The sequence below is a fragment of the Cariama cristata genome, unplaced genomic scaffold, assembly GCF_000690535.1.
Source record: "Cariama cristata isolate BGI_N322 unplaced genomic scaffold, ASM69053v1 scaffold19197, whole genome shotgun sequence".
In the NCBI taxonomy this organism is placed as follows: domain Eukaryota; kingdom Metazoa; phylum Chordata; class Aves; order Cariamiformes; family Cariamidae; genus Cariama; species Cariama cristata.
In genome coordinates, this window is record NW_009628573.1 from 25,634 (window position 1) to 47,361 (window position 21,728).

At 42.6% G+C, this 21,728-nt stretch overlaps 1 protein-coding gene across 1 annotated transcript in view; it reads left to right on the forward strand.

Annotated features, from left to right (window-relative positions):
• ERGIC1 (endoplasmic reticulum-golgi intermediate compartment (ERGIC) 1) overlaps window positions 1-20,427 on the forward strand; it is a gene marked incomplete at its 5' end in the record, with an annotated part of 35,750 nt that extends 15,323 nt beyond the window's left edge. The window contains 7 exons of the mRNA XM_009704880.1: window positions 1,882-1,976; window positions 2,594-2,718; window positions 5,241-5,345; window positions 9,326-9,386; window positions 10,607-10,707; window positions 13,440-13,562; window positions 19,476-20,427. Coding sequence (XP_009703182.1) covers window positions 1,882-1,976; window positions 2,594-2,718; window positions 5,241-5,345; window positions 9,326-9,386; window positions 10,607-10,707; window positions 13,440-13,562; window positions 19,476-19,583 — 718 coding nt within the window. The remainder of the gene's footprint in view (window positions 1-1,881; window positions 1,977-2,593; window positions 2,719-5,240; window positions 5,346-9,325; window positions 9,387-10,606; window positions 10,708-13,439; window positions 13,563-19,475) is intronic.
• Window positions 20,428-21,728: the final 1,301 nt, after the last annotated feature.

The following is a 21,728-nucleotide window of genomic DNA, read 5'->3' on the forward strand; positions in this document are numbered from 1 at the left end:
TCTGCCAGCCCTGGTGTGAATGCTCCTTTTTGCCAGTAACATCGAGTTGTGTGTGGCACTGGCTGGGCATGGCCCAGATCTCAGATGGCAGAAAGCTGGGAAGAAGCCAGGTGCTGTTACGAAACAGGTTTGCTGGCAGCTGGGGTCTTAATGGGAGGACTCGGGGAGCACAGAAATGTGCATTGCTTTGGGGGATTAATGCCTGTCCTGGCTGGAGCTGCTCCTCACAACCGTATTTGGACATATGACTTAATCCCGATCGCTACCCAATCTGCCAGTAATAAACACGTAGAAGATTTAATGCATTCCATCCGGGAGAAGAGGGCTCAGCCAAGAAGCTTCTAACTAGGTCACTGATGAGCAATCTTTCCCCTCCCTCTGTGTCATTTTTATTAATCACTTGAAAAATACATTGAGTAATGATTGTAAGCAACTTGTCAAGCCAATTAAAAACAGAGAAAGGTAGGGCTATGAAGCTGAAGACAAATGGTGTGCTGGTTTTAAATGAGTGTCTGTAAACCCCACTGACCTGTGAGTAATTACCTCCAAAAAAATTAGCAGCTATGTGTTTCTCAGTGTGAGGGCTTGTTTCTTCTGAATCCACAGGGCAAACAGTTCATTATGGTCCAGAGATGTATCACCAGAGCAAAATCACTTTGAATCTGTCTTGTAGCTGCCCTTAGCCCAGTTTGTCTTTTAGCCTATAGACTGTTAGGCAAGGGCTTGTCAAAGGGTTTCATACACTTTGAGCATTAAATAAAAATAATGCACAGCACTTACGAGTGAAGGTAGTTTATTTTATGTAGCTTGTCTGAACGTAAGTTCCCATAGCTTTATAATCTGTCCGACTGGAAGATAAATTGTCAGTTCTTCTTATTTGATGAGGCTGAACAGTGTTGGACTTTGAGGGAGAAAATGCTGCTAGGTGATCTTGCCATCTTCTTGGTTCAGTGTTGTGAGTTTCCCTGGAGTAGATTCTCTAAGACTGCACAGCTAATTTGGCTGTGCTTGCATTGGATTTTTTGGGTTTTTTTTTTTACATGTCAGATGGATTGTATGTGCCAACAATAAATATTTATACTCTTGTATTCCTTTTACTCTATATCTGTGTTTTGTCTTCTGTGAAATATGTGCCAGCACTGTGGGTGCTATGAAACAACATTACTCTTTGGGAGACTGTTGCATAGTGTGTTAGATCGTGCTGTCCAGGATGTTTCTTCCCATCTGTTGCTGGCTCACATCCTCTTCTCCTCAATTTTAGTCATTGCTTTTGGTTACCATTCATAGATTGAAATGAGATACTGAGGAGAGAGATACAAGTATGCCTTGCTGCCTTCTCTTGCCACTGTTCTGTTGACCGGGTGGCAATAACAAAATGCAATTAGTTACACAAATAAGCTTTTCTGTGGGATAGTTGAGAGCGGCCTTTCTCTAAAACTATTTATGAAACAAATCAAAAAGCACATACTTCCCTCTTTCCTGAAAGGAGTAACAGCCCAGGTATGTGGAGGGCTAGCACGCTAGCCTGGTATCTCTTCAACGTTAGGTTCTTGTTCTGTATCCCCTCTGGAAACTCAGGTTAGGGAAGGGGGCAGGAAGCATAAATCAGAGCAGGAGTTTTGTTTTCTGCTGGTGCAAAGGACTTGTTGTTTAAAGCCTTCTGCACTTACTAAGCAAGAAGTAAAATTAAATTGTGATTTGCCCCCATGCACTTGTGGAGGGCTTTTTCTGCTCTCTGTCTTGTAGCTCTGTTGCAGCCATGACACAGTCAAACCCCTTGCTTCAAAGTCTCCTTTTCTTCCCTTCCCCTGCAAGTTGCTGTTTTTTTTCCTGTGGAAAGTAGCTATGTGCCCAAACCCGCCTGTGTTTTCTGTCCTCCAGAGTTAATGAGCTCTACGTGGATGACCCAGACAAAGACAGTGGAGGTAAAATAGAAGTGAATCTGAACATCAGTTTGCCAAACCTGCATTGTGAATGTGAGTACCCCTTTTCACGTACCAGTTTTTCTTTGTACTTTAAGTAATACTTGAAATGGGCCCAACAAAGTGGATGGAGATCAAGTAGCTGCAGCCTTTGCCAATACCCCATTGCTTTCTGTTCCAGGCCAGGACGCCTGTTTTCTTGGACCCTGTGCTTGCTCTGCAGCCCGTGTTAGTGGCTGAACTCCCTTGCTGGCTTCTTTCTAAATCTTACTTCCTTTTTGCATAGCAACCTTTTTGTGTCTGGGAGCAAGAAACCTTCCAAGTGTCATTCGTAACTCTGAATGCACCAGCTATTTGTTGACTTTTCACCTGCCTTGTCTACCTGAAGCTTTTCTATCTGTGTAACTGAGATTGCAGTCAGCTGGCAGGATATGGGAGGTATATTTGTGTCAAATAGGCAGTCTGAAAAGTTTAGTTACAAAGTTCTTTCTGAAGAGCTGGTATAACAATGAATATTTGACAGGTGACATTACTAGCACAGTTTAGTCAAACATCCGGAAAAAAGTTGTGGATCTTTTCCCAGTAAAAGCAGCGCATGCTTTTCCTCTGTAACCTTCCTGTTATTTCTTTTGTTTTTATTTTTTTGGTCTCCTCCCCTTCCACCCATGCAGTAGTTGGACTAGACATCCAAGATGAAATGGGAAGGCACGAAGTGGGTCATATTGACAACTCGATGAAGATACCTCTCAATAATGGCGATGGCTGCAGGTTTGAGGGCCACTTCAGCATCAACAAGGTGAGTAGGAATGACAGCGGATGAGTGTGTGCTGGCTGGGGAAATGTTAGCAAGATCCATTTGTAAAATGCTAATGAAAATCTGTGTGTCAGTGTCTCTACTGTAGAGTGTACGTTCGTGTCCCTAATTAGTGGTAAGGTTGTGTCCCTCAGTGCTGCAGAACAGTGTGAGAGGAGGCTGCTTAGTTAGACCCACAGAGAATGTGTTAGATCAGGCTTTTTCTTCGTTCTCCAAAACAGGTAATTGAGATAGCATTGCTTAACAACAGAGAGCACCTCCATGTTGCGGCCAGCGCTGTCTCTTTCAGTGCAGCAGCCTAATGTTTAGAGGATGTATGAACTCCATACAAATGCCGAACGGCTTCTATGTTTGCTTGTCAAGACTTTTGCACCTCCAAAATGTGACTCACTATGCAGAGGTCTTTGGCAATGTCTCTATCCAAGTGCTCTTTTGTTCTGAGAGCCGCAGAATGACAGGAATGTTCCCTGCTAGAGGGTGCCAGTGTAACAGAAGCGGCTCCTGCTGAGATGTTTGGAATACATGCACGCGGCCTCTGCGCATGCTTTGTTGGGATGCTCCTCTTCTGTCTCAAAGAATGAAAATCCAGGCCTGGAGGAGGCTCCTCTCTGGGATGGGTGTGTTCAGAATTGAATAATCTTGCTATGTAATGCTGGAGATGACTTGCTGGGGTGGGGGAGGCAGTGGTGGGGCCCACTGATGTCCTAAGAAGGGCACACCCTTTATTCACGCCTCCTCATGTACCACAGGCTACAAAATCCCACTTCCTTCTTTTCCTCCCAGGTCATGTTAAATCGCGTCTAAAAATAACAGGCCGAACCTCTTACTGATTCTGTGGCATGGAAAGGATTAGAGACTTAAAAAGAGGACATTTCTTTCCTAGGCTCTAAGCCGCCAAGATTACTGGCAGCTGATAGTCCACAAAACTGGGAAAGGGCTTCTTGAAAGGTAGTTCTTGTTCTGTGAATTCCCAAAGCACAGAGCTGAAATACTTGGGGTTTTGTCTGCTAGATGTCGTGTGTTCTACTCACTAAAGCAACTCAAAAGGCGGTTGCTGTATGTGGCAGTGAGGAGCTCCCTTCACTGCTTAATCTGTGAAAGGCCAGTAATTGCATTGTCTCATACAGTGATTGGGACTGCTGTCAGAGCGAGGGGACCTGACCCAGGACTTCTGGCTCTGAAAACCTGAACCTCTTGTGTATGAGCTGGAACTCTGCAGTCCCTTGGCAGAAATTGTACAGGCTTCTGTATGAGCTGGTATCTGGAGTGGGACGTGGCCAGGCTTTGAAACTTGACTGAGGGTTGCACTTGGGTATTATTCTAAAACCTGAACAGGGAGAACAAGGTAATAGCGAGATGATTGTGTGTACTACTTACTGCAGAGTCTGCCACCCTGTTTACTGAGCTTGTGTATGACACAGCTTGTATCCACACCTGAAAGTGTTCTCAGGAGTGCACTGCTGTTCCTCAAGTCATTTAAATTAGCTTTCCTGAAAGCACATGGAACCGGCATGTGGCCTCCTGTGGCCCTGCTGGTGAGGTGTCTCTGCAGAGAGCACAATGGGCGCCAGTTGTATAACCATCCTCCCACTCTTGTCTTAGGCCAGGTCAGATTGCTTCTCAGTGTTGCTTAATTTGCCGACCTTTTTTCGATAGGAAAATATTCTTGCACCCTCCATAACAGTGATTGAGCTGAATCTGCTGAAAGACTTCACGGAGTAGGGCTCGTGACCTGAAAAGTGTGTGCATGCTAGAGTGATCCTGTCAGAATGACACCAGTGCTCATTTGCTGTCTTGGAACTGAGTCCTTAGGTGAAATCTGTAGTTTTCAGAACTTTGTATTTCCCTCTGTTTAAAAAATTAAAACCAGAAAATCCTGTACTTGGAAGGGCTATTGCCAGGGCTAGAAGCTGAAGATCTAGCTTAGTTTATATGGGCAGCCCCATTGCTTTTGGTGGATTTTTCTTCTCTTTTTATACAAAACTCATTCTTAACGCACAATCTTCTCAAATGTAAGGTTGCTCATGACCAGTACTGCAGTGAGAATATATCTGCAGCTCTTTTGGGTTGTTCTGCAGCAGTGGGCCCATTTACAAATGCAAAATGTGGGAGTAAAATGTTAAGCAACTGTTTGTTGCCTGTCAGAGACATGAATCTTATTTTATTAGGGATGAAAGACGTAGCCTTAAGTGTTAGGAATCGCTAAGTTGGGAGTGATCCACTCATCACCTCCTAGTCAGCAGCAGTAGCAATGTGAGGGTGCCAGACTCTTGGGCTGTGGGATGTAACCAGTCTCTGCTCTGTATGCAGCATGGTGGTGTTAGTCAAGTACAGGAAGGTATTTCAGAGCCTTTCTCTGACGTGCCAGAGGTTGTCCACTGCTGAGCAGATACAGCCTGCCAGGCTGGACGGATCCAGGCATTTCCACTTCATATCACAAAGCCTAGAAATGCCTTGAGGGATAAAATGTGAAATCCTGTCTTCCTTGTCTTAATTAATTTTAGGTCCCTGGTAACTTTCATGTGTCAACGCACAGTGCCACTGCGCAGCCTCAGAATCCTGACATGACTCACATTATCCACAAGCTCTCATTTGGGGACAAGTTACAGGTAAGTTTTTTTTCTCTGAAAATTCCCTGACTGTAGGGGAATGAATGCAATGAGAGTGACCTTAATATTAGAGGCTTTTGTTTTATGGAAGGGCCATGTACATTGTGGGGAAGATGTAAGAAAGGACTGCCTGGGTAAGCAAGCCCATCCCTTGCATTCATGCATTGTACACTCAGTCTGGAAGAGTTTGCAAACTGTTTACATGCCACCACTTCAGGAAGGAGCAGTGTTCTGTCATAGAGTAACTTTGCGGTTTTCATCTGAAACTGAAAGTGCTTTTGGAAAACTATGTGGGTATCTTCCTGCAGGGAGTAGAAATGAGGATTCATGGCTTTGCAAAATTCTGTGCAGTGCTGTTTTCAGTGTTAATAGAGCAAACAAATCTTGACTGCCTTTGCAGAGGAGCAGTGAGTATACTAAGGGAAGATGTATGCTCGCTACTGTCTTTACCATGGCACCAGTCAAGTTCTTTTTAATTCACTTCACTGTGCTTGTATAGCAGACACCTATTAGTCAAATTTGTTCTATGAAACACAAGTTAATCTTAGAACTGCCAGTTCCCTGCTGGGAAGAAGCTGAATGTGTTCACTTGCCCAGTGGACAGAGTTTCACCAGGTGTTGCAAGTTATGTAATAATTCCTGGTTTCTCAATAAGGACAGATTACAGCACTTCTCTAGCCTACTTCCCAGGAGCTAGCATCATGGGTGGGAGTTATATATGTGCACACCCAGTTTGCGACTCACACTAAACATTGCTTACCCATAGTCTCTCTGTAATCTTCTTTCCTCAGCACAGACATCTCATTAGTCTGCTTCTTGTACACCCACTTCCAAAACCCTTTTTCATGCTAACAAGCCTAAGCGTTGCTTTGTAGTCTTCTGATTCTGCTCCCGGCTTCTTTTAGGAAATACCTTGTGTGGGAACGCTGAAATATTAGCATATAAATAAGCTTGGCTTAATGTCCATAAAGCAGACTGAGATTATGAAAAATATTAGGTAGGTGCTAATAGGGAGTTCTGCAGGTTGCGTGGGAAATCAAGGCTCTAAGGCAGCGTTCCCATTGTTTTATCATGGAGTCTTTGAGTAATGGAGCTGAAGTGCAAATCAGCGTGAATGAGATGAGAAGCTTGGACAGTTGGGGGCAAAGGAGCAAGCGTCTTCAGTTCTGGTAGTGAGAAACCTGTCTAGCGAACATGTAGTTGGCTCCTGGTTTGGACAAGTTCTGATTGGTATTTTCAAAGTTCAGAATAACTACTCATCTTCTCCGTACACAAGAATGAAGTGTGTAGGTGCTGCTGATCCTGCAGGCAAACATGAGTTCAACAGCACAAATTAAAGAAGGATGTGTTCGCTAAAGAAGTGCTACCAAGACTCAGCAAGCAGTGTAGAGAGCCAGCAAATAGAGAGAGCTTGAAATCTGTCTAGATACACCTTTAAATATTTTGGGTTGTCTCCTCCTGCTTTGATGTAATATATGCTCATATTTCTTAAACAGGTAAGGAGCTTCTCATTCACTTGTGTCATGTGCTGGGAGCTAGTTCTTTGTGGGTTGTTATCAGCTCTGCCAGAATGATCCACTAAGGTACATGCTGTGTTCTCCAGAAAAAACAGTCTGTTTGAAGTAGAGATTTAAATCTCATCTGGTATTGAATGAGCTTCAATTCTTCAACAGTAGTTCATGCACAATAGTAGCAGACTTTGGTAGACTTTTCCCTCATGTAGATAAGACCAAAATTCAAACCAATGAGGTTCTTGCATATCAGGTAACCCAATAAAGAAGGAGATGTGGAAAGGAGGGGATTATACATTTTTGATCATAGAATTCTCTTGAGTGCTAGATCATGGTGTTGAGTAATCCTAGTTTTAACCTTGTGAGAGGTCTTGTCTTCCCTTGGTAGTTGCAAGGTTGGAAGTTATTTTAGCCTGCTGTTGGACTCTGCCTGAGTGATCTGTCCAGTTATATGTCTTTGCATGTGTTTGTAGAGGTTAAAGCCTAGGGTGTTCAAGGCCCTGGAAAGCATCTTTTTGAGGTCCATGTTGCAGGAGAATAAAGTGTTGGCACTGTTAAACCACTGACTAGCCTCCTATGCCACTCCTCCCAGCACTGGATTTTGCCTAGGTATTGCAGGACAGTCCTGAGAACGTCTAGCTAAACAGGCTTGCTTATGTTCTCTGTTGCAAAGCAATTTTGTTACTGTGGCCAAAAGCTTACTCCTTGTTGAAGTCCCTCCAGGTACTTAAGGTCCAAACAGGTATGTTCCCCGAAGGAACACACCTGTGCACTTTGTAGAGCAGAGATTAATTAGCAATCTACAGACAGCAAGTATTGTAATGGGAGTCCAGAATATTCCACAAGGAAAATCATGGTAAAACATCAGACTGGGAGTTACAAATGCCATCCATGTTGCAAAGACAAGAGAAGCAGATGCACCAAAGGACCTGATGGCACAGAAAGAGGCAGTTATGGGGATGTCTGGTGGCTTTGTCTGTGTCGAAGCTCTGTAACTCGCAGCTTTGCGAACTCACTGTGTAGAGATGCGGAGCAGACAACTTTTGCGTATAAACAGAAGTGTGGATGCTGGGGAGCCAAGGACAAGAATGTAAGTCCAAATACACAGGTACCTCACAGGATAGATACAGTTGTTTGCTGAGTGATCACTCAGTGTTAGTGTGTTTGAAGTGGACCTTAAAGTCTCTGGCCCAGATATGCTATGAGAGACTTACTTATCAGCTGTATGAAGAATGGAACATAATGCTATAGCCCAGTCCAGGGCCTTCTCTGTCTTTGTATGCTTTTTACAATGAGTAAAGAATATGTACAGTCTCTATGTGGGGTTCGCAAATGGTTACTGTTGTGTAACATACTCAAAATGCCGACAGACTGAAAGGCACTGTAGAAGGTTCAGCTGTTGCTTTTGCTCTGTGCTTGTTAACAGCACCTTGCGAGTTGAACTTGCTGATGATTTTGTCTCTGTAGGATTTCCTGTCTCAGGAGAGGAACAAGTTCAGTTGCTGCTTCCTCCAAACCATCATCCACTCTGTAGCATTCAGAGTAGGAAAACAGCGATTAGGATGAGACAAATATATCCACATGCTATCAGTTGAGAGGGTCTGGGAAGGAGATTGCATTGCCCTGTTAGTGAGGTGAAACTCTGTCACACCCATGACCAAATACTTCTTCCAAACTCTTCTTCCCTGTTGTCTGGCTTAAGGTCAGGAATTTCTAGGTCGTGGAGTTATTTGTCCTTTCTGTATAGCTTACTGTACATTATGTGAATGATGCAACCTCTAATCTACAGCGGTTGCTGTGGGGTTTTCCCTGTCTAGAGAGTTCACAAATTGATTATTCTGTTGATGGACATCAGACTACAGGTCATAGTATGTGGAAGGCATGGGATGGAAATCTTGTAATTCTGGGCAAACAGAAACTTGTGTGCCTGGGACCAGCTGCAGGAAAAGCTGAATGGATGGGAGTGTTGGCCTGTGTCCTTCCCATCTCCAGGGGTATAGTGTGCATGGTGTGAAAGCTGGGCTAATTAGTTAAAGCTGTACAAACCTAACTGCTCTGGCATGAGCTACCTTTACAGGAGAACTCTTGAGTTTTAACCTGAATATGACTCCCATTTATTTCCCTTTCAGCCTAATAAATGAATTTCGTAGTTAACTATGCAAAGCTCTTAGGAAATATCTCACAATGACATTTCACAACTGGCCTCTTCCAACTGCAATTCCTTTAGCTTTGGAGTGGTTTTGGAGTTTCATCTTGTAAGACGTTGTGAAATCAACTTTTTTACTTGGAACCAATCTCTGTGGTGATGGTCACTGAAAGATATTTCATGTCATCTTTTACTGGGTTGAGGCTTTGTTTTTGGAAATGTTGAATCAGGCTGATCTCCTTGTTACAGGATAGGATAGGGAAGTAAAGATCAAGAGTACCAAGTCAGAGTGTAGTTTCTTCATATGCCTTTTTGCTTTCCAGGTCCATAACGTTCATGGAGCATTTAATGCCTTGGAGGGAGCAGACAAACTCAGCTCAAATCGTATGTATTCTTGGTGATTACAGGACTTAGCCATACTGCAGGAGGGAAAACAGGGCCATTCATGCAACACTGGTGTATCCAGAAGTCTGTAATTTGCCTCTAACCAAAATGATCCAGATCTTGCTGACTGACATTTCCATTTTCTCCAGCACCATAGAGAAGGCTTAGCCCAAAAGGTTCTTTGCAGCCCTTCTGCAATCTGGATGTTGTCTCCCGCTCTGTTATGACTGACTCAGAATTACTGAGGTTTTTTACCCATATCCTATTCCTATAACTTCCCTTTGCTGCTGTGACCACCACCAGAACTTTTCCTTGTTCTTGTGTTGCAAGTTAGCTCTTACCTTAAGCTCTATGCTGTGGCTGGAAGGATAGATATTTTCATTGCCCTTCTTTACAACCAGTAACAGAAAAAGAAATTTCCAGTGCGTGCTACAATTCAGCGTAGTTTTTCTCGTTCAAGTGTCCAGGCTCCTGCAGGATATCAGTCTTGGAACAGAATTTCTATGGCTGTTCCTGAAGCTAGTCGATTGTATTTGGTTTTGTTTTTTTTTTTCCTCCAGGAGCCAAATGTCATTGTGTTACACTTGGCCAAAGGATCCTGCAGAAAAATCATTTAGAATTCTGTGTTAGAACTGTTTCAACAGACACAAAAAATGGCACAAGCCATTTAAAACGCAAAAAAAAAAAAAAAAAATTTAATAATTGTTAAGCAGCTGTAGGAGAAGGAAGAAGAGAAAGAAAGAAAGAAAGATGAGTACACAATGAGTACACAAGAAATGGGACTACACAGGTTGCGATGCCTCAGCTTTTTCTGTCAAAAGAAGCTCAGGGAGCTGCAGCTGTAACCGTAGCTAGTTCTTGATTTAACCAGGACAGCTTTTTGTAGTGCTGGTAAATCTTATCATTTGTATTTGCAAGCAGTTAGGAAGGTTCAAGTGACCCAAACTCATCTCTGTGGGTTGTGGTACTACAGAAGTCTTAGAATGGTGGGCAGGTTCTAGTATCATCCAACTACCTTACAAAGTTTTGTACAGAGGACATAAATGTAGGATGTGAAATTATCACTTTGTCACAGAACCTGAGATAAGGAGGAGGGAGTTACCTTTTTTGTGACTTACTTGTTTTAGTTGATTTTGCACATTTACTTTGAAATGTTGTGTAGGCTGTGATTCCTTTCTCTGAATGCTAACGTATACTGTCCTTTCCTTTCTTGACCACAGCTCTTGCATCTCACGATTACATATTGAAGATAGTCCCAACGGTGTACGAAGATATGAGTGGCAAGCAGCGGTACTCATACCAATATACTGTAGCAAATAAGGTAAAGAAGCAGGTAGTCCTCAGAGAAGCTCCTCATTGCAGCCCAGTGGATGCATGGAGGATCTTCAGTCATCATTCCTCCTTCCTCTTGCTCTTCTGCTCTGCAGCCATGTACATTTGTTTGTAGGTGAGCAGTAGCCTCTGCTGGGAGAAGGAGGAACTGAAGCTCTTCAGAGTGGGGCTTCATGTTGCTCCTGGTGCTGGCGTTTACCAGGGTTGGGATTGTGAGGGCTTGTCAAAGCAGGTGGTGGTATTTTTTTAATTCTAGAGAAGGGTATTCTTACTCCTGACTTTCTAATATGTCAGTTTAACTGATCTACATTTGTATAAATTGTGTGGAATGTTTTTACATGCTGCAGGAGCTCTTGTGACTTGTGTCAAGATGCATGTGGATGGAAACTGCAATCCAGCTGAACATACAAAGAAGCACTTACACGTGGTTTTATTAATAAAGCAGTCTCAATTGTAATGGATGTATCAGAAAAATAAGTTAGCAGCTTTTTTAGCTTTTTACAGATGTTTTCAGATATTAAGCCACTGAACTTGCAGCAGTGAATAGGTACTGGTTGACTATTTCACAGTGCCTACTTTATTATAGTGGAGTATGATAGTTATTGTAACTATAATTCTTAATTTACATTAAATGTGGAGATACTTGTATTTTAATAATACAATGTATTGAACGTTAAAAAAAAAAAAAAGAAGACCCTATTTACTTTTTAAGATAAAAAAACCTCTTTCAGTTTAAATTTATTTGCCAGTCAGGTGCTAAATGAAAATCCAGAATTGTTTATAATATCTAATTACTGCTAATTTGTCATAACTGAGAATCAAGCATGCACTCTCATGGACTAGTTCTCAGATGAACGTTCCTGTTTGTGACTTTTGGGCTTGCTTGTACAGTGTGTCCCAATGATTTGGATGTCTCCCTTAATTCAGATTACAATGTATTTGTTCTGCTTAATGTCACAACTGTTGTTCTGATAAGACTCTTGCAACGTAAGTTCTGAAAGTAATTTGGAAAATAGACAGCAGGAGCTTTTGACACTTCTGCGAGCATGGTTGCAAATTGGGGCGTTTGGCCAAGACTGACTCATTAGGGCAGGATTGCTGGTGGGGAAGAGGAGAGAGGATGGAAAAAATGAGGTCAGTTCTATCAAAACTGAAGTGTAGAGAAACAGTGCTGCCTCTGCCTTTTCTTCTCATGAAAAATAAAAATTCTCATATCAGTGCTTTAGTCCTTGACTCCTATACTGATGGTGGGGAAACAGAAATCGGAAGCTATTGGAATAGTCTGCCACAGATTGACTAGTCTTAAGTGTGGACTGTCTCCCTCCCTCCCCTTTTACGTCCTAGACCTGTATATCCTCACTTCCCCAGATAGCCACTGTCCCAAGATGTACTGCAGAACTTCTGCAATAAGAGCCCTGAAAATATTATGACTGGGGACTTCAACTGCATTCTGCTTCTCTTGTCATCCATGAAAAAAAGAACCTAAATAGAGGGAAATTTGGTATTTATATGAGATTAATGAAGGAAATAGATGCTGTTTCACTAGCTCACTCTGACCTCAGAGAGAGTAAAATGACTTTTTTCATATCATGCTCATGGGTGTCCTATTGCTTGTCCTTTCTTCATCTTTCTGAAGTATTTGAGGTTGTCTTTGCCTCTGTGTGATGGAGTATTAAAACGGAAGAGGTCATCCAAGTTGACAGCCATGTCATAGGGCTAAAGAAGGGAGGAAGAGCAGCTGGGTAAAGAGTGTGTGCCATGCCCTTGCTGATGGCTCTCATTGGATTGCTGAATCCCCAGCCTGCTTTTTTTTTGTTTTTCTTCAGTCTGTCAAGATAAATGTCCTGATCCTTGAAAATTGATATCCATTTCCACTGAGAGAACAGACAAAATACCAGCTCAAAAAGATGTGTCTTTTGATACTAAGTTGATGTTAGCATCTGTTCTATATTGGCATTGTACAGTATGTCGTGTTGGGGTCTTGTCCTGTGGCTGATTGATTGCACTGTACCTGTTATTAAAGAAATGGATTAAGGGAGATTATTTCTGGCAATCTGAAGATATCTCTCCTGAACCAGGTTGCAATATTTTTTGAATGTTTGCCAATATTTTTCTGTATACAGTTTCACTTTGGCTTTCAGCATGATTTTTAAACATGGTTTAAACATGGCTCTACATGATTCATACTGAGTGGGCAAAGCATTCACATTGTTGGTCCCAATGCAAAGGGGGCGTTACAGACAGGAGCTGCTGCTTGCTATTCTGAGTGCGTGGACGAGAAGGGATTTTCAGGTTCTTGCAAACTAAATTCTATTTGTTTGATGAATACCCCAGTATACGATTTACATACTGACAGTACAAAAACTTCACCCACAACCACCTGGAGGCTGCTTGTATTTAAATAGAGCAGGTCTAAGCTAGAGGAATCAATGACAGCTTTTCTATTTACTTCTGTAACTTTGAATGAAGATGAGAGTAAGCACCATCACTCACTGTTCCCAGCTATATCATTATCAGACTCTAAAGAACTAATTTTCCTATTTGATAATGATGTGGAGTGGGCAGTCATACAGGAATTAACTGTTTGCTTCTTCAGTCTGATCATTAGTACAAAACAGTGGAGTAAGAGCTGGATCTGCAGAAGCAGTTTTATTGCAGACACTCTATCTGGAATGAGATGGCTCACATTTTCTGCCATTTTTCCCCCACTTTCTTTTCTAGGAGTACGTAGCCTACAGTCATACTGGCCGCATTATCCCAGCTATCTGGTTTCGTTACGATTTGAGCCCCATCACAGTGAAATACACAGAGAGGCGACAGCCTTTGTACAGGTTTATCACATCGGTGAGTTACTCTAAGCCTCTAATTCTCCCTTCTCCTTGCCTGTCTTTCATTTCTCTTCTGAGCCTTTCTTGTCCAGAAGAACTGAGTTTCTGCTTCAGAGCATTGTGACATGATTGAGATAAAGCAGTACATCACCGCAGTTGTACTGAAGTGTAAGTGAGGTAACTGATAAGCCCTGTGCTCTGACAATTTGATTTAATAGCTAGGCACAGGAAGAAAGAAAATTATCCTATTCCAAAAGTGCCAAACTCTATCTAGGCAGAATGGGCACTGTTGCAGCATGTCAGCATCTTGGAAGTAAATCTGATGTGGTATGCAGTAAAGCATGCTGCAATAAACTGTCTGTCTAATGCAGAGAATGCAGGGCAATTGTTTTATGCAGTGCTGCTGCTTGGCTTAATATGAGTATGCTGGTTCCAGGCATTTACTCCTGGGTAGAAGGGGAGAAGAGCTGCATTGTCGAATACCAGAGGTGTTTTTTTCTGACAAGTTATGTTTCAATCTATCCAGATCAAATGGATGGTCCCATCCTGCAGTACTGATCTCAGCATCTATAACAAAGATGTACTGTCCAAACTGCTAGTTAGGCAAAGAGCTATTTAAAGATCTTCCAGAACTTAAAAAAATGTATCCTCAGGGAGTTGGCTTAAAATTTAAGCTGCAGTCTGCTATGCCAGTGAGGCATGGTGGAATGTGAAGTAGTTGATAAATTGGCTGGAATGAAGACCTTGGATTTTGATTTTTAAACTGTTTGAATTTTTTAATTGAAAGTAACGTAAACAGTGTGGCTGTGTTGCACTTAAAGATTTTGATTTTGCAGCTTCTGATAAACACCAAGTTCCCTTTGCTTAACTTTAGAAATGTGTGTGATCTCCAGGGTACGCAAATACCAAGAGAAAGGGACTTGAAGCAAAATCTAAATGTCGTGGTTTAAGACCATTCTTCTTAGCAAGTCTGTTTGGTTTCAAAACATAATCATAAAAAAGGTCAAACATCAACATTTTATGACTCGGCATCTCATACTGCCTCTACTTCTTTCCCTCACAATATGCTTTCATAGGTTTCTTGCACATCTTGTTGGGAGTGGGGATATGAAGGTGTTTTTAATGGGAAACAGTGTTTGGAAATGGTTGGTAGCTGACAGTATTCTTTGTCATGTCCGTTGCTAGCATTGATTTACTGCTGATATGCCATTGTATGCATATAAATAGCATCTTTGTTGAATTTGATACTGTGCTTCAGAGTTTCCATAAAGAGTCCACAGGAGAGGCTTTCCTCACTGGTTACCACAATGACCTTTTGGATTTGAGATGGCCCCAGCTACAATTTTGCTCCATCCTGTCTGTAAAATTAGCCAGGCACATGCTGGCTGCTAGACTGCTTAAGAAGAGTTTTGCACTTGATTTTTGTCTACTTTGTTTGGTCTTATAAATGGCTATCGTCTCAAGCAGCTCACTTGAGGCCATTCCAGTTGAACGTCCTTCCTATGAAGACGTGTGGATGACACTGATATCTGCAGTAGGTGTTATGCAGTACGTCAGACAGGTGTGCCAGACCCTTGTCAGACGTGGCTGACTTAGAGGCAGATCTTTGTTACAAATGCTATATTGTGGTTATCAGTGTGGACCATCTGGCCCTGGTACAGATGACCTGCTCTTGCTCTCATTTAGACTAGGAGTGTTTCATGGTAGGGCAACCTTGGCTGTGCATGTGCTACACTTAAAGCTTTACAGCATTCAAGGTGGCATTGAAAAGGTTGAAGGGGGGGAGCAGTGCTGCAGAGGATCAGAACACCTTTTGTCCTAGGTTTTGATGACATATGTTCCGTTGTCCTTTCCACTGCTTTAGCCCCTTCCTATATCTCCAGCGTGGCCTTTTGCATCACAGTTGCTCTGGAGACAAGTTAATGATCAGCACCGGGCTGAGGTCCAGACAGAGATTGTGCTGGAGCATCTGGAGTTGTTGCCAAATGGGGCTGGCCCTGGAAAGCATCAGCTTTTTCTGAGCAGCAGCTGCTTAATTTAAAAACCACAAAAGGGGCTCTAGGGTGGCGGAGTGGGGATCACCTGCGCCTCCTTTTAGTGAGCAGATTGTTTACTAGGGCACCTTTGAGGCTTTCAGTAGATTTAAATGTGTCCCAGGGATGGGGGAGGATCTTGTGGGCTTGAAAGAGACTTTAGGGGGGAAATGGTGTGAATGTTGGAAGGAAGGATACACTGTGGAGGGACAGTCCCATGTGGAGAGATCAGATGAGAGAGGGCTGTTGGCTGTTCAGCAGAGACAAAGGAGTCTCATTCTGCTGGTGGGACGGTTATCTAATGTTCTTTGTTAGTAATGAGTTTGCCCCCCAAAAACTTCAGTGTCACTAAGAGTAGCATTATAGCACCATAGCAGTGTTCCCAGGTCTTCTGTGTTCCCAGTGGACCCACTCTAACTCTTGCCTACTCCTTGGGGTTTTGTGGTATGAAGAATTATCCTGATTTTCTGTACCATGTGAGAGGTGCTTCCTGTGCAGGACAAAAGGCTTAGATTTAGCATAAATTTTACTTTACATGTCACGTTTCAAAAAATTCAGTACTAAATAAGATTTTGTATTGCTTGTGAGGCGGTGCTGCCACTGTCAGTATGCTGTGAATTTGCCATGGATCCTGGGGTTAACCACAGACATTTGGCATAGTGTTAAACAAAGTAGTTTTTGCCTGTTAAACTGTACTGCTTAAAATCAAGGCATGTCCCCGCAAAGAGAAGCTATTCATGGCCTCGTGGTTGAGGTTATGCAGCAAGGGGGAAAGTTTCACTGCCGAAAATTTATGAGTTCCTATAAGTGGCCATACTGAAAGAAGGTTTTTATCATGAGGTCAGTCTAGGGGCTGGGAGGGCAGGGCAGGCAGAAAATAAGCCAAAGTTCTGCTGAAGCATTCAAAATCCAAAGAAAAGAATATAATGTTTTTCCCGGTATGAGAAGACTTGCCTGCCCTCTAGGTGTGAAAAAAATTCAACTGGAAGTAATGGAGGAGGGGAAATGGTTGCAGGGAGAATTATTTCAGCCATGGGACCTACTACCGACAGGTATCATAGACTCAGTCCCATGGCGTTTTTAAAACCAAGACAGTGTTGGTCTGTGAGATGCGCTGCAGGTGAGCCAGAAATCTCTGGGTGGGATTCTGCAGCTTACCTTACTATGAATTACCTGGGGGTCCCCTCTGTCCTTAAAAGTAATTTTCAGATTTTGAGATATCCCAGAGGTCCACAGTTGCATATCTGGCACTTGCCTTTCTGTCGCCTTGCTTGCAGCCTTGCCTTCTCCTACATATCCACTCATGTTTTACTTTAGACTTCAGCCTGCATCCCAGCCGCTATCCTATAATCATATTCTGTTCAAAACCCTCATGTATACCCGATGTTGCATGGTGTCTCACTGCTGTAATTCTTACACTTCTGTATTTCTTTTTCCTTCCTTCTTTAATGGTTGAGCCTGAGTCAAACTGTAACCTCACGGAGCCAAACGCAGATCATTCCCAGGATAAAATTCCATTAAATACAAATAAGCGCATGATGCCTAACTTCCTTCAGTGCTGCTAAGGAGCAACGCTCCATATGTATTAGAAGTGTGGTGATAAAGAAACACGGTGGTGCAACTTCTGTGCTGACCTAGAGACCAACCCTGGTCCTGCTTTTTTTTGTCGCAATGAAACAAGAGGGCTGTGTGCGTGCTGGGAGGCAGACTCCAAGTGAATGCCAGGTGTGTGTGACTCATAAACACTCAGCAGTACAGAGCTGTGCAGATGAATATATATTTTTTTCTATTCCCCACCTCCTTGCACTGCTGCACTGAAATCAGATTTTCCTACCATATGATGCAAAATCTTAGTGTTGGATAGTTTTTCTGTTGTTTGCGGTGTAACATCTCCTGTCAGCTGAGCTGCTGTGGACTGAAATAACCCAACTCCATTGCAGTCATCTTCCCTGAAAAGTCACCCTGCGTCATGCTCTGAGGGATAGCAAGGAGGGGGGCACAAGGGGCAGGAGCTGGACTGGTCCCCTAAAAATGCTAACTTTGCCTCAGGCTGGTGCTCTGGTTTTTGAAGCCTTTATCTGCTGGAATGCCAACTGTCCTGCAAAAGCCGTGTTTACTGCAGCTTCTCATTTCACTGAGCTCACTAAATGCATATCCCAGTTATAAATACACATGTAAATGAGTGCTTTATTTCTTGCTGCCTTCGCTCACCATTAATGAACTGTTTGTTCTGTTGCCACTGCTAACTCCCTGCCGATCTGAACGCTGCTGCTATGTTACCCTTTTGTCTGTAACTTTGCCCATGGGGTGTAGTGCTGTGTGGGAGGAGAGACATGGCACTGGAGGTCTAGTGTGGCACCAGTTCCCTCCTGTGTCAGTTGTATTGCATTTCCCTGATACCCTGCCAGATTGGCTTGCTGATTTTGGGTTCCTTTCTCGGCTTCTAGTTCACAGCAAAATTGCCCTTTTCCTAAGCAGGCCCTTCTCAGGAGATAAGCTCTGTATCTTGTCCCCTTCTCACTGATCCAGTGTCTCGTATTCTCAGAGCCACCTAATCCTACGCAATGTAAAAGACCAAATCAAAAGAGCATCACAGTTATGAAGTCAAAAATGTGGGAGTTAGGAAATGTCAGGTCCTGTGTAATTATAACTTGCCTGTTAAACGTTATTAGGTTACATTATTGTATATCATACTTTCCATGTGAACCCTGCCTTGCGCGGTGTGCGGGGTGGCACCCTGTGAACAGCATTTCTTCCCATCCTACAGTGTTTGACTGCTGCCTTATTACTAGCAGGTGGTTTGTATTAACCCAGTCCTGAGTACAAGTCCTATGTTTCTACAAGGACTCCGAGATGGCTTTTGTCATGGTATGGAACCTTTCAAATGTATTTTCCTTCACACTTTCCCTGGGAGGCAAGTTTTGCATTGTCCCCATTTCATAGATAAGGGAATTGAAGCAATGTGTTGCAAAATCCATAACTGATGTCCCCTGATTTTGGGTCCTCCAAGCCAAAAGTACCTTTGGTTTGACATGTTAGAATACTTTTGCATTTTTCTAGCACTTGAGAACTGAAGTGGGCTGTTATGCTGATCAGGAGAATAATTTAACTCTGTTCTTGAAAATGATTATGTGTTTTTACTGGTGTATAAATAATTCAGCCCAAGACATCTTGTATGGAAAACTTTGGCCCACAAAGAGTTAAGTTGGCAGTGCTTTTGTAAGCAGCCCTTGTAATGGAAAGTGTTAGACAGACTTAGCTGTAGGTGTCACTGGTAACTAGGTTTCTCTGTTAGTCACTGTCCTTCACGTGCTATTTAAGTGTCTTTTGCCTGTTTGCAAATGCTGTATCTTGTGAAATAGGGAAAAGACTACAAGGCCGTGGTATTTATAATAGAAAACAGTAGTAGGAAGATATGAGCAACAGAGAGCTTCTAGAAAGCTTTGTTAGAATTGTAGAATCGTAGAATCATAGAATCGTCTAGGTCAGAAAGGACCTTTAAGATCGAGTCCAATTGTTAACCTAGCACAGTCAAGTCCACCACTAAACCATGTCCCTAAGCACCACTTCTGTATGCCTTTTAAATGCCTCCAGGGATTAGGTGGAGTTTAGCTCAGAAGGGAACAGCATTCATGCTGTAGGCTCCTAGGAGCTGGGATTTATGGTTTGGCTGAGGCTATGGTGAGTTCAGGATAGTACTAAGTTATTCCACTGTAGCGAATGGTTTTCCTGAATGATTGTCATGTAATTACGTCCCCAGTACTGTTATCCAGTTCTTACTATGCTTGCAGAAAATACCCTAGCAGTAGGCAATAATATCCTTCCCCCTGGTTCCAAGCTGCATAAAAGTTTCCCTCATCACTGACAAGCCTGTTTCCTCTCTCTGTACATTTCAGATATGTGCCATCATTGGAGGAACATTTACTGTAGCTGGGATCCTCGACTCCTGCATTTTCACAGCATCAGAGGCCTGGAAGAAGATCCAGCTGGGGAAAATGCAGTAGCGGTGAAACTCTACCCTAGTCTCCAAGGACAGGAGCAAAGATTGAGAAATCCACCACTACCTGTTTTTGTCTTTATTTTCTATTTGATTGAATCAGTAAGTTTTTCTCTAATCAGGCTGTTCAGTGAGGACATCTTCAACAAATCAAAGAAATCTCCATGCATTTCAGAGCTCTGAGAGTGAAAAATCAATGGAATCAGGGTGTGGATTTCAATTCTGTCCCCCCAGAAAGAGAGGTTGAAATGCCGTGTATGAAATACACCATCAAATCTAAGGATGCCAGTCTGTTCTCTGGGAGTTTTCAATGGCAGTGTACAAACTAGGTAGTAGATTGCAAAGAGTTGAGCTGTCTTGTGGCACTTTTTGGAATTCTGTTGGATTTGCATGATTAGACAATCGACTTTCTATAAGGCAAAATTATACATCAGGAAGAAATTCCACCTGTGGTGCCAAAAAAGGTGATGTATCTGTTGATGAGGAATGGAACGTGTTAGTCCCCATAGCAAACTTTAGAGACAGGGGGCAGAAATAACATCAAGAAATGTTTTGTGCTTTTATTGAAAGCTCTTTTGTTCAGATACGACCTTTCCAATGAAATGAGCAAACGAGAAGAGAGCCTTCCCCCAGCTACCTTTTCCTGGGTAATCTGTGATCCAGGCAGTGGAGGGCCTTTCTTTGATTCTGAATGTAAAAGTGATTTCATTTCTTCCCAGAAACTGAATATCCAGTCTTGTGTTTACAGGTGGCATGAAGTAAAAACCAAACTGAGCAACACAGTTTTATGTGGCCTTTGCTTTGAAAGGGAATAGTTGTCTTTACAGCATTAGCTTTTATTCTTTCTTAGGTTTTTTAAACACAGACCACTCGACAGGCTGGGTTCTGCACTTCTGCTTTATTATTATTATTATTGTTGTTGTTATTTTGAAGAGGGATTGTATATTCTGTGTGTTCAGAAAAATGATGCAGTCTTCTGGGTGGATGAGCACAGCTTACTGTCTTGCTTTGTGTGTGTATATTGAATACACCTGTCAAACACAGGAAGTCTGTCTTTTTCAAGGTTTAAGGTGCCTCCCTCTTCCTTTAAAATTCAGTCAAGCATCTTTTCTGAGCCCTAGACTGACACTGTCCACCCACAGGTACACCAGTAGAAAGGCAGGCATTCCCACAAGCTGGCTCCTGCTAATAGTTGTTTTGTTTTATTCCTTAAAATGATACCTGAGCTTCCATGCTCATTCATTCAAGCCTTGTCTTCTGGGGCCTCCAGTAAATGGAGGCGTGAGGGGAAAACTACTGCCAGGTGTGGCTTGCATGTAATGCTAGACATGAGTTCACTAAAATTAGACCAATACCCACCAGCGCATTTTCCATAGCCTCTTATATGTTGAGTAGTAACAGTCTCTGCATGCTTTGTAAATGTCTGAGCGGAGGATACACAAATTTTAAGTGTTCCAGGATTGATAAAAAACATAAAATAAAAATCTTTCACTCAATCAATGCTGTAAATTCTAAGACGGGTGCAGGATTTCTCTTGGATAATATCTACTGCCCAGTGCCCTCTCCTGGAGGCAAAAGTATCCAAACATTATGCTGTAATAATGTGAATCTTTGAATATTCAGTGTTAATGCTAGAGTCAGATGCATTTCAAAAGTATTCCTAATACATGTCTGTTGAAATTGTCTCATTCCTTTGGAAGTAGGGAAGATAGCCAGTTTTATCCACACACCAAAAAAAAGAAGCCAACCACCCTCCTTCTGCCATCCTCTACCCTGTAGTGACTTCGGACAAATTGGAATTTTTCCCTGTTCTTATTATGGACTGATTGCTGTTACTTTAGGTGTAAACTGGATTGTGTAACTTCCTGTATCTGTTAACGTATGGATAGATTTTATACGGTTTTTTTCCATTTACAAAAATCAACTTGAAAATGAGATGCTTGTCTTCATTTCAGTGTGTGCGTCTGTGTGCCCACAAGCGGTACCCGCTGGATGGTGGCGGCTGCCCAGTGTGAGCAGGGATTTTCCATTGCAATTGCTTCCCTTGCTGGCTGAAGGATTTCTTCTAATCCACTGTGACCAGCTGAACCTTACAGCAAAAAATGTCCTAGTTTTTTCTCTTGAATTTATTGCGTCTTAGCTCACAGCTTAT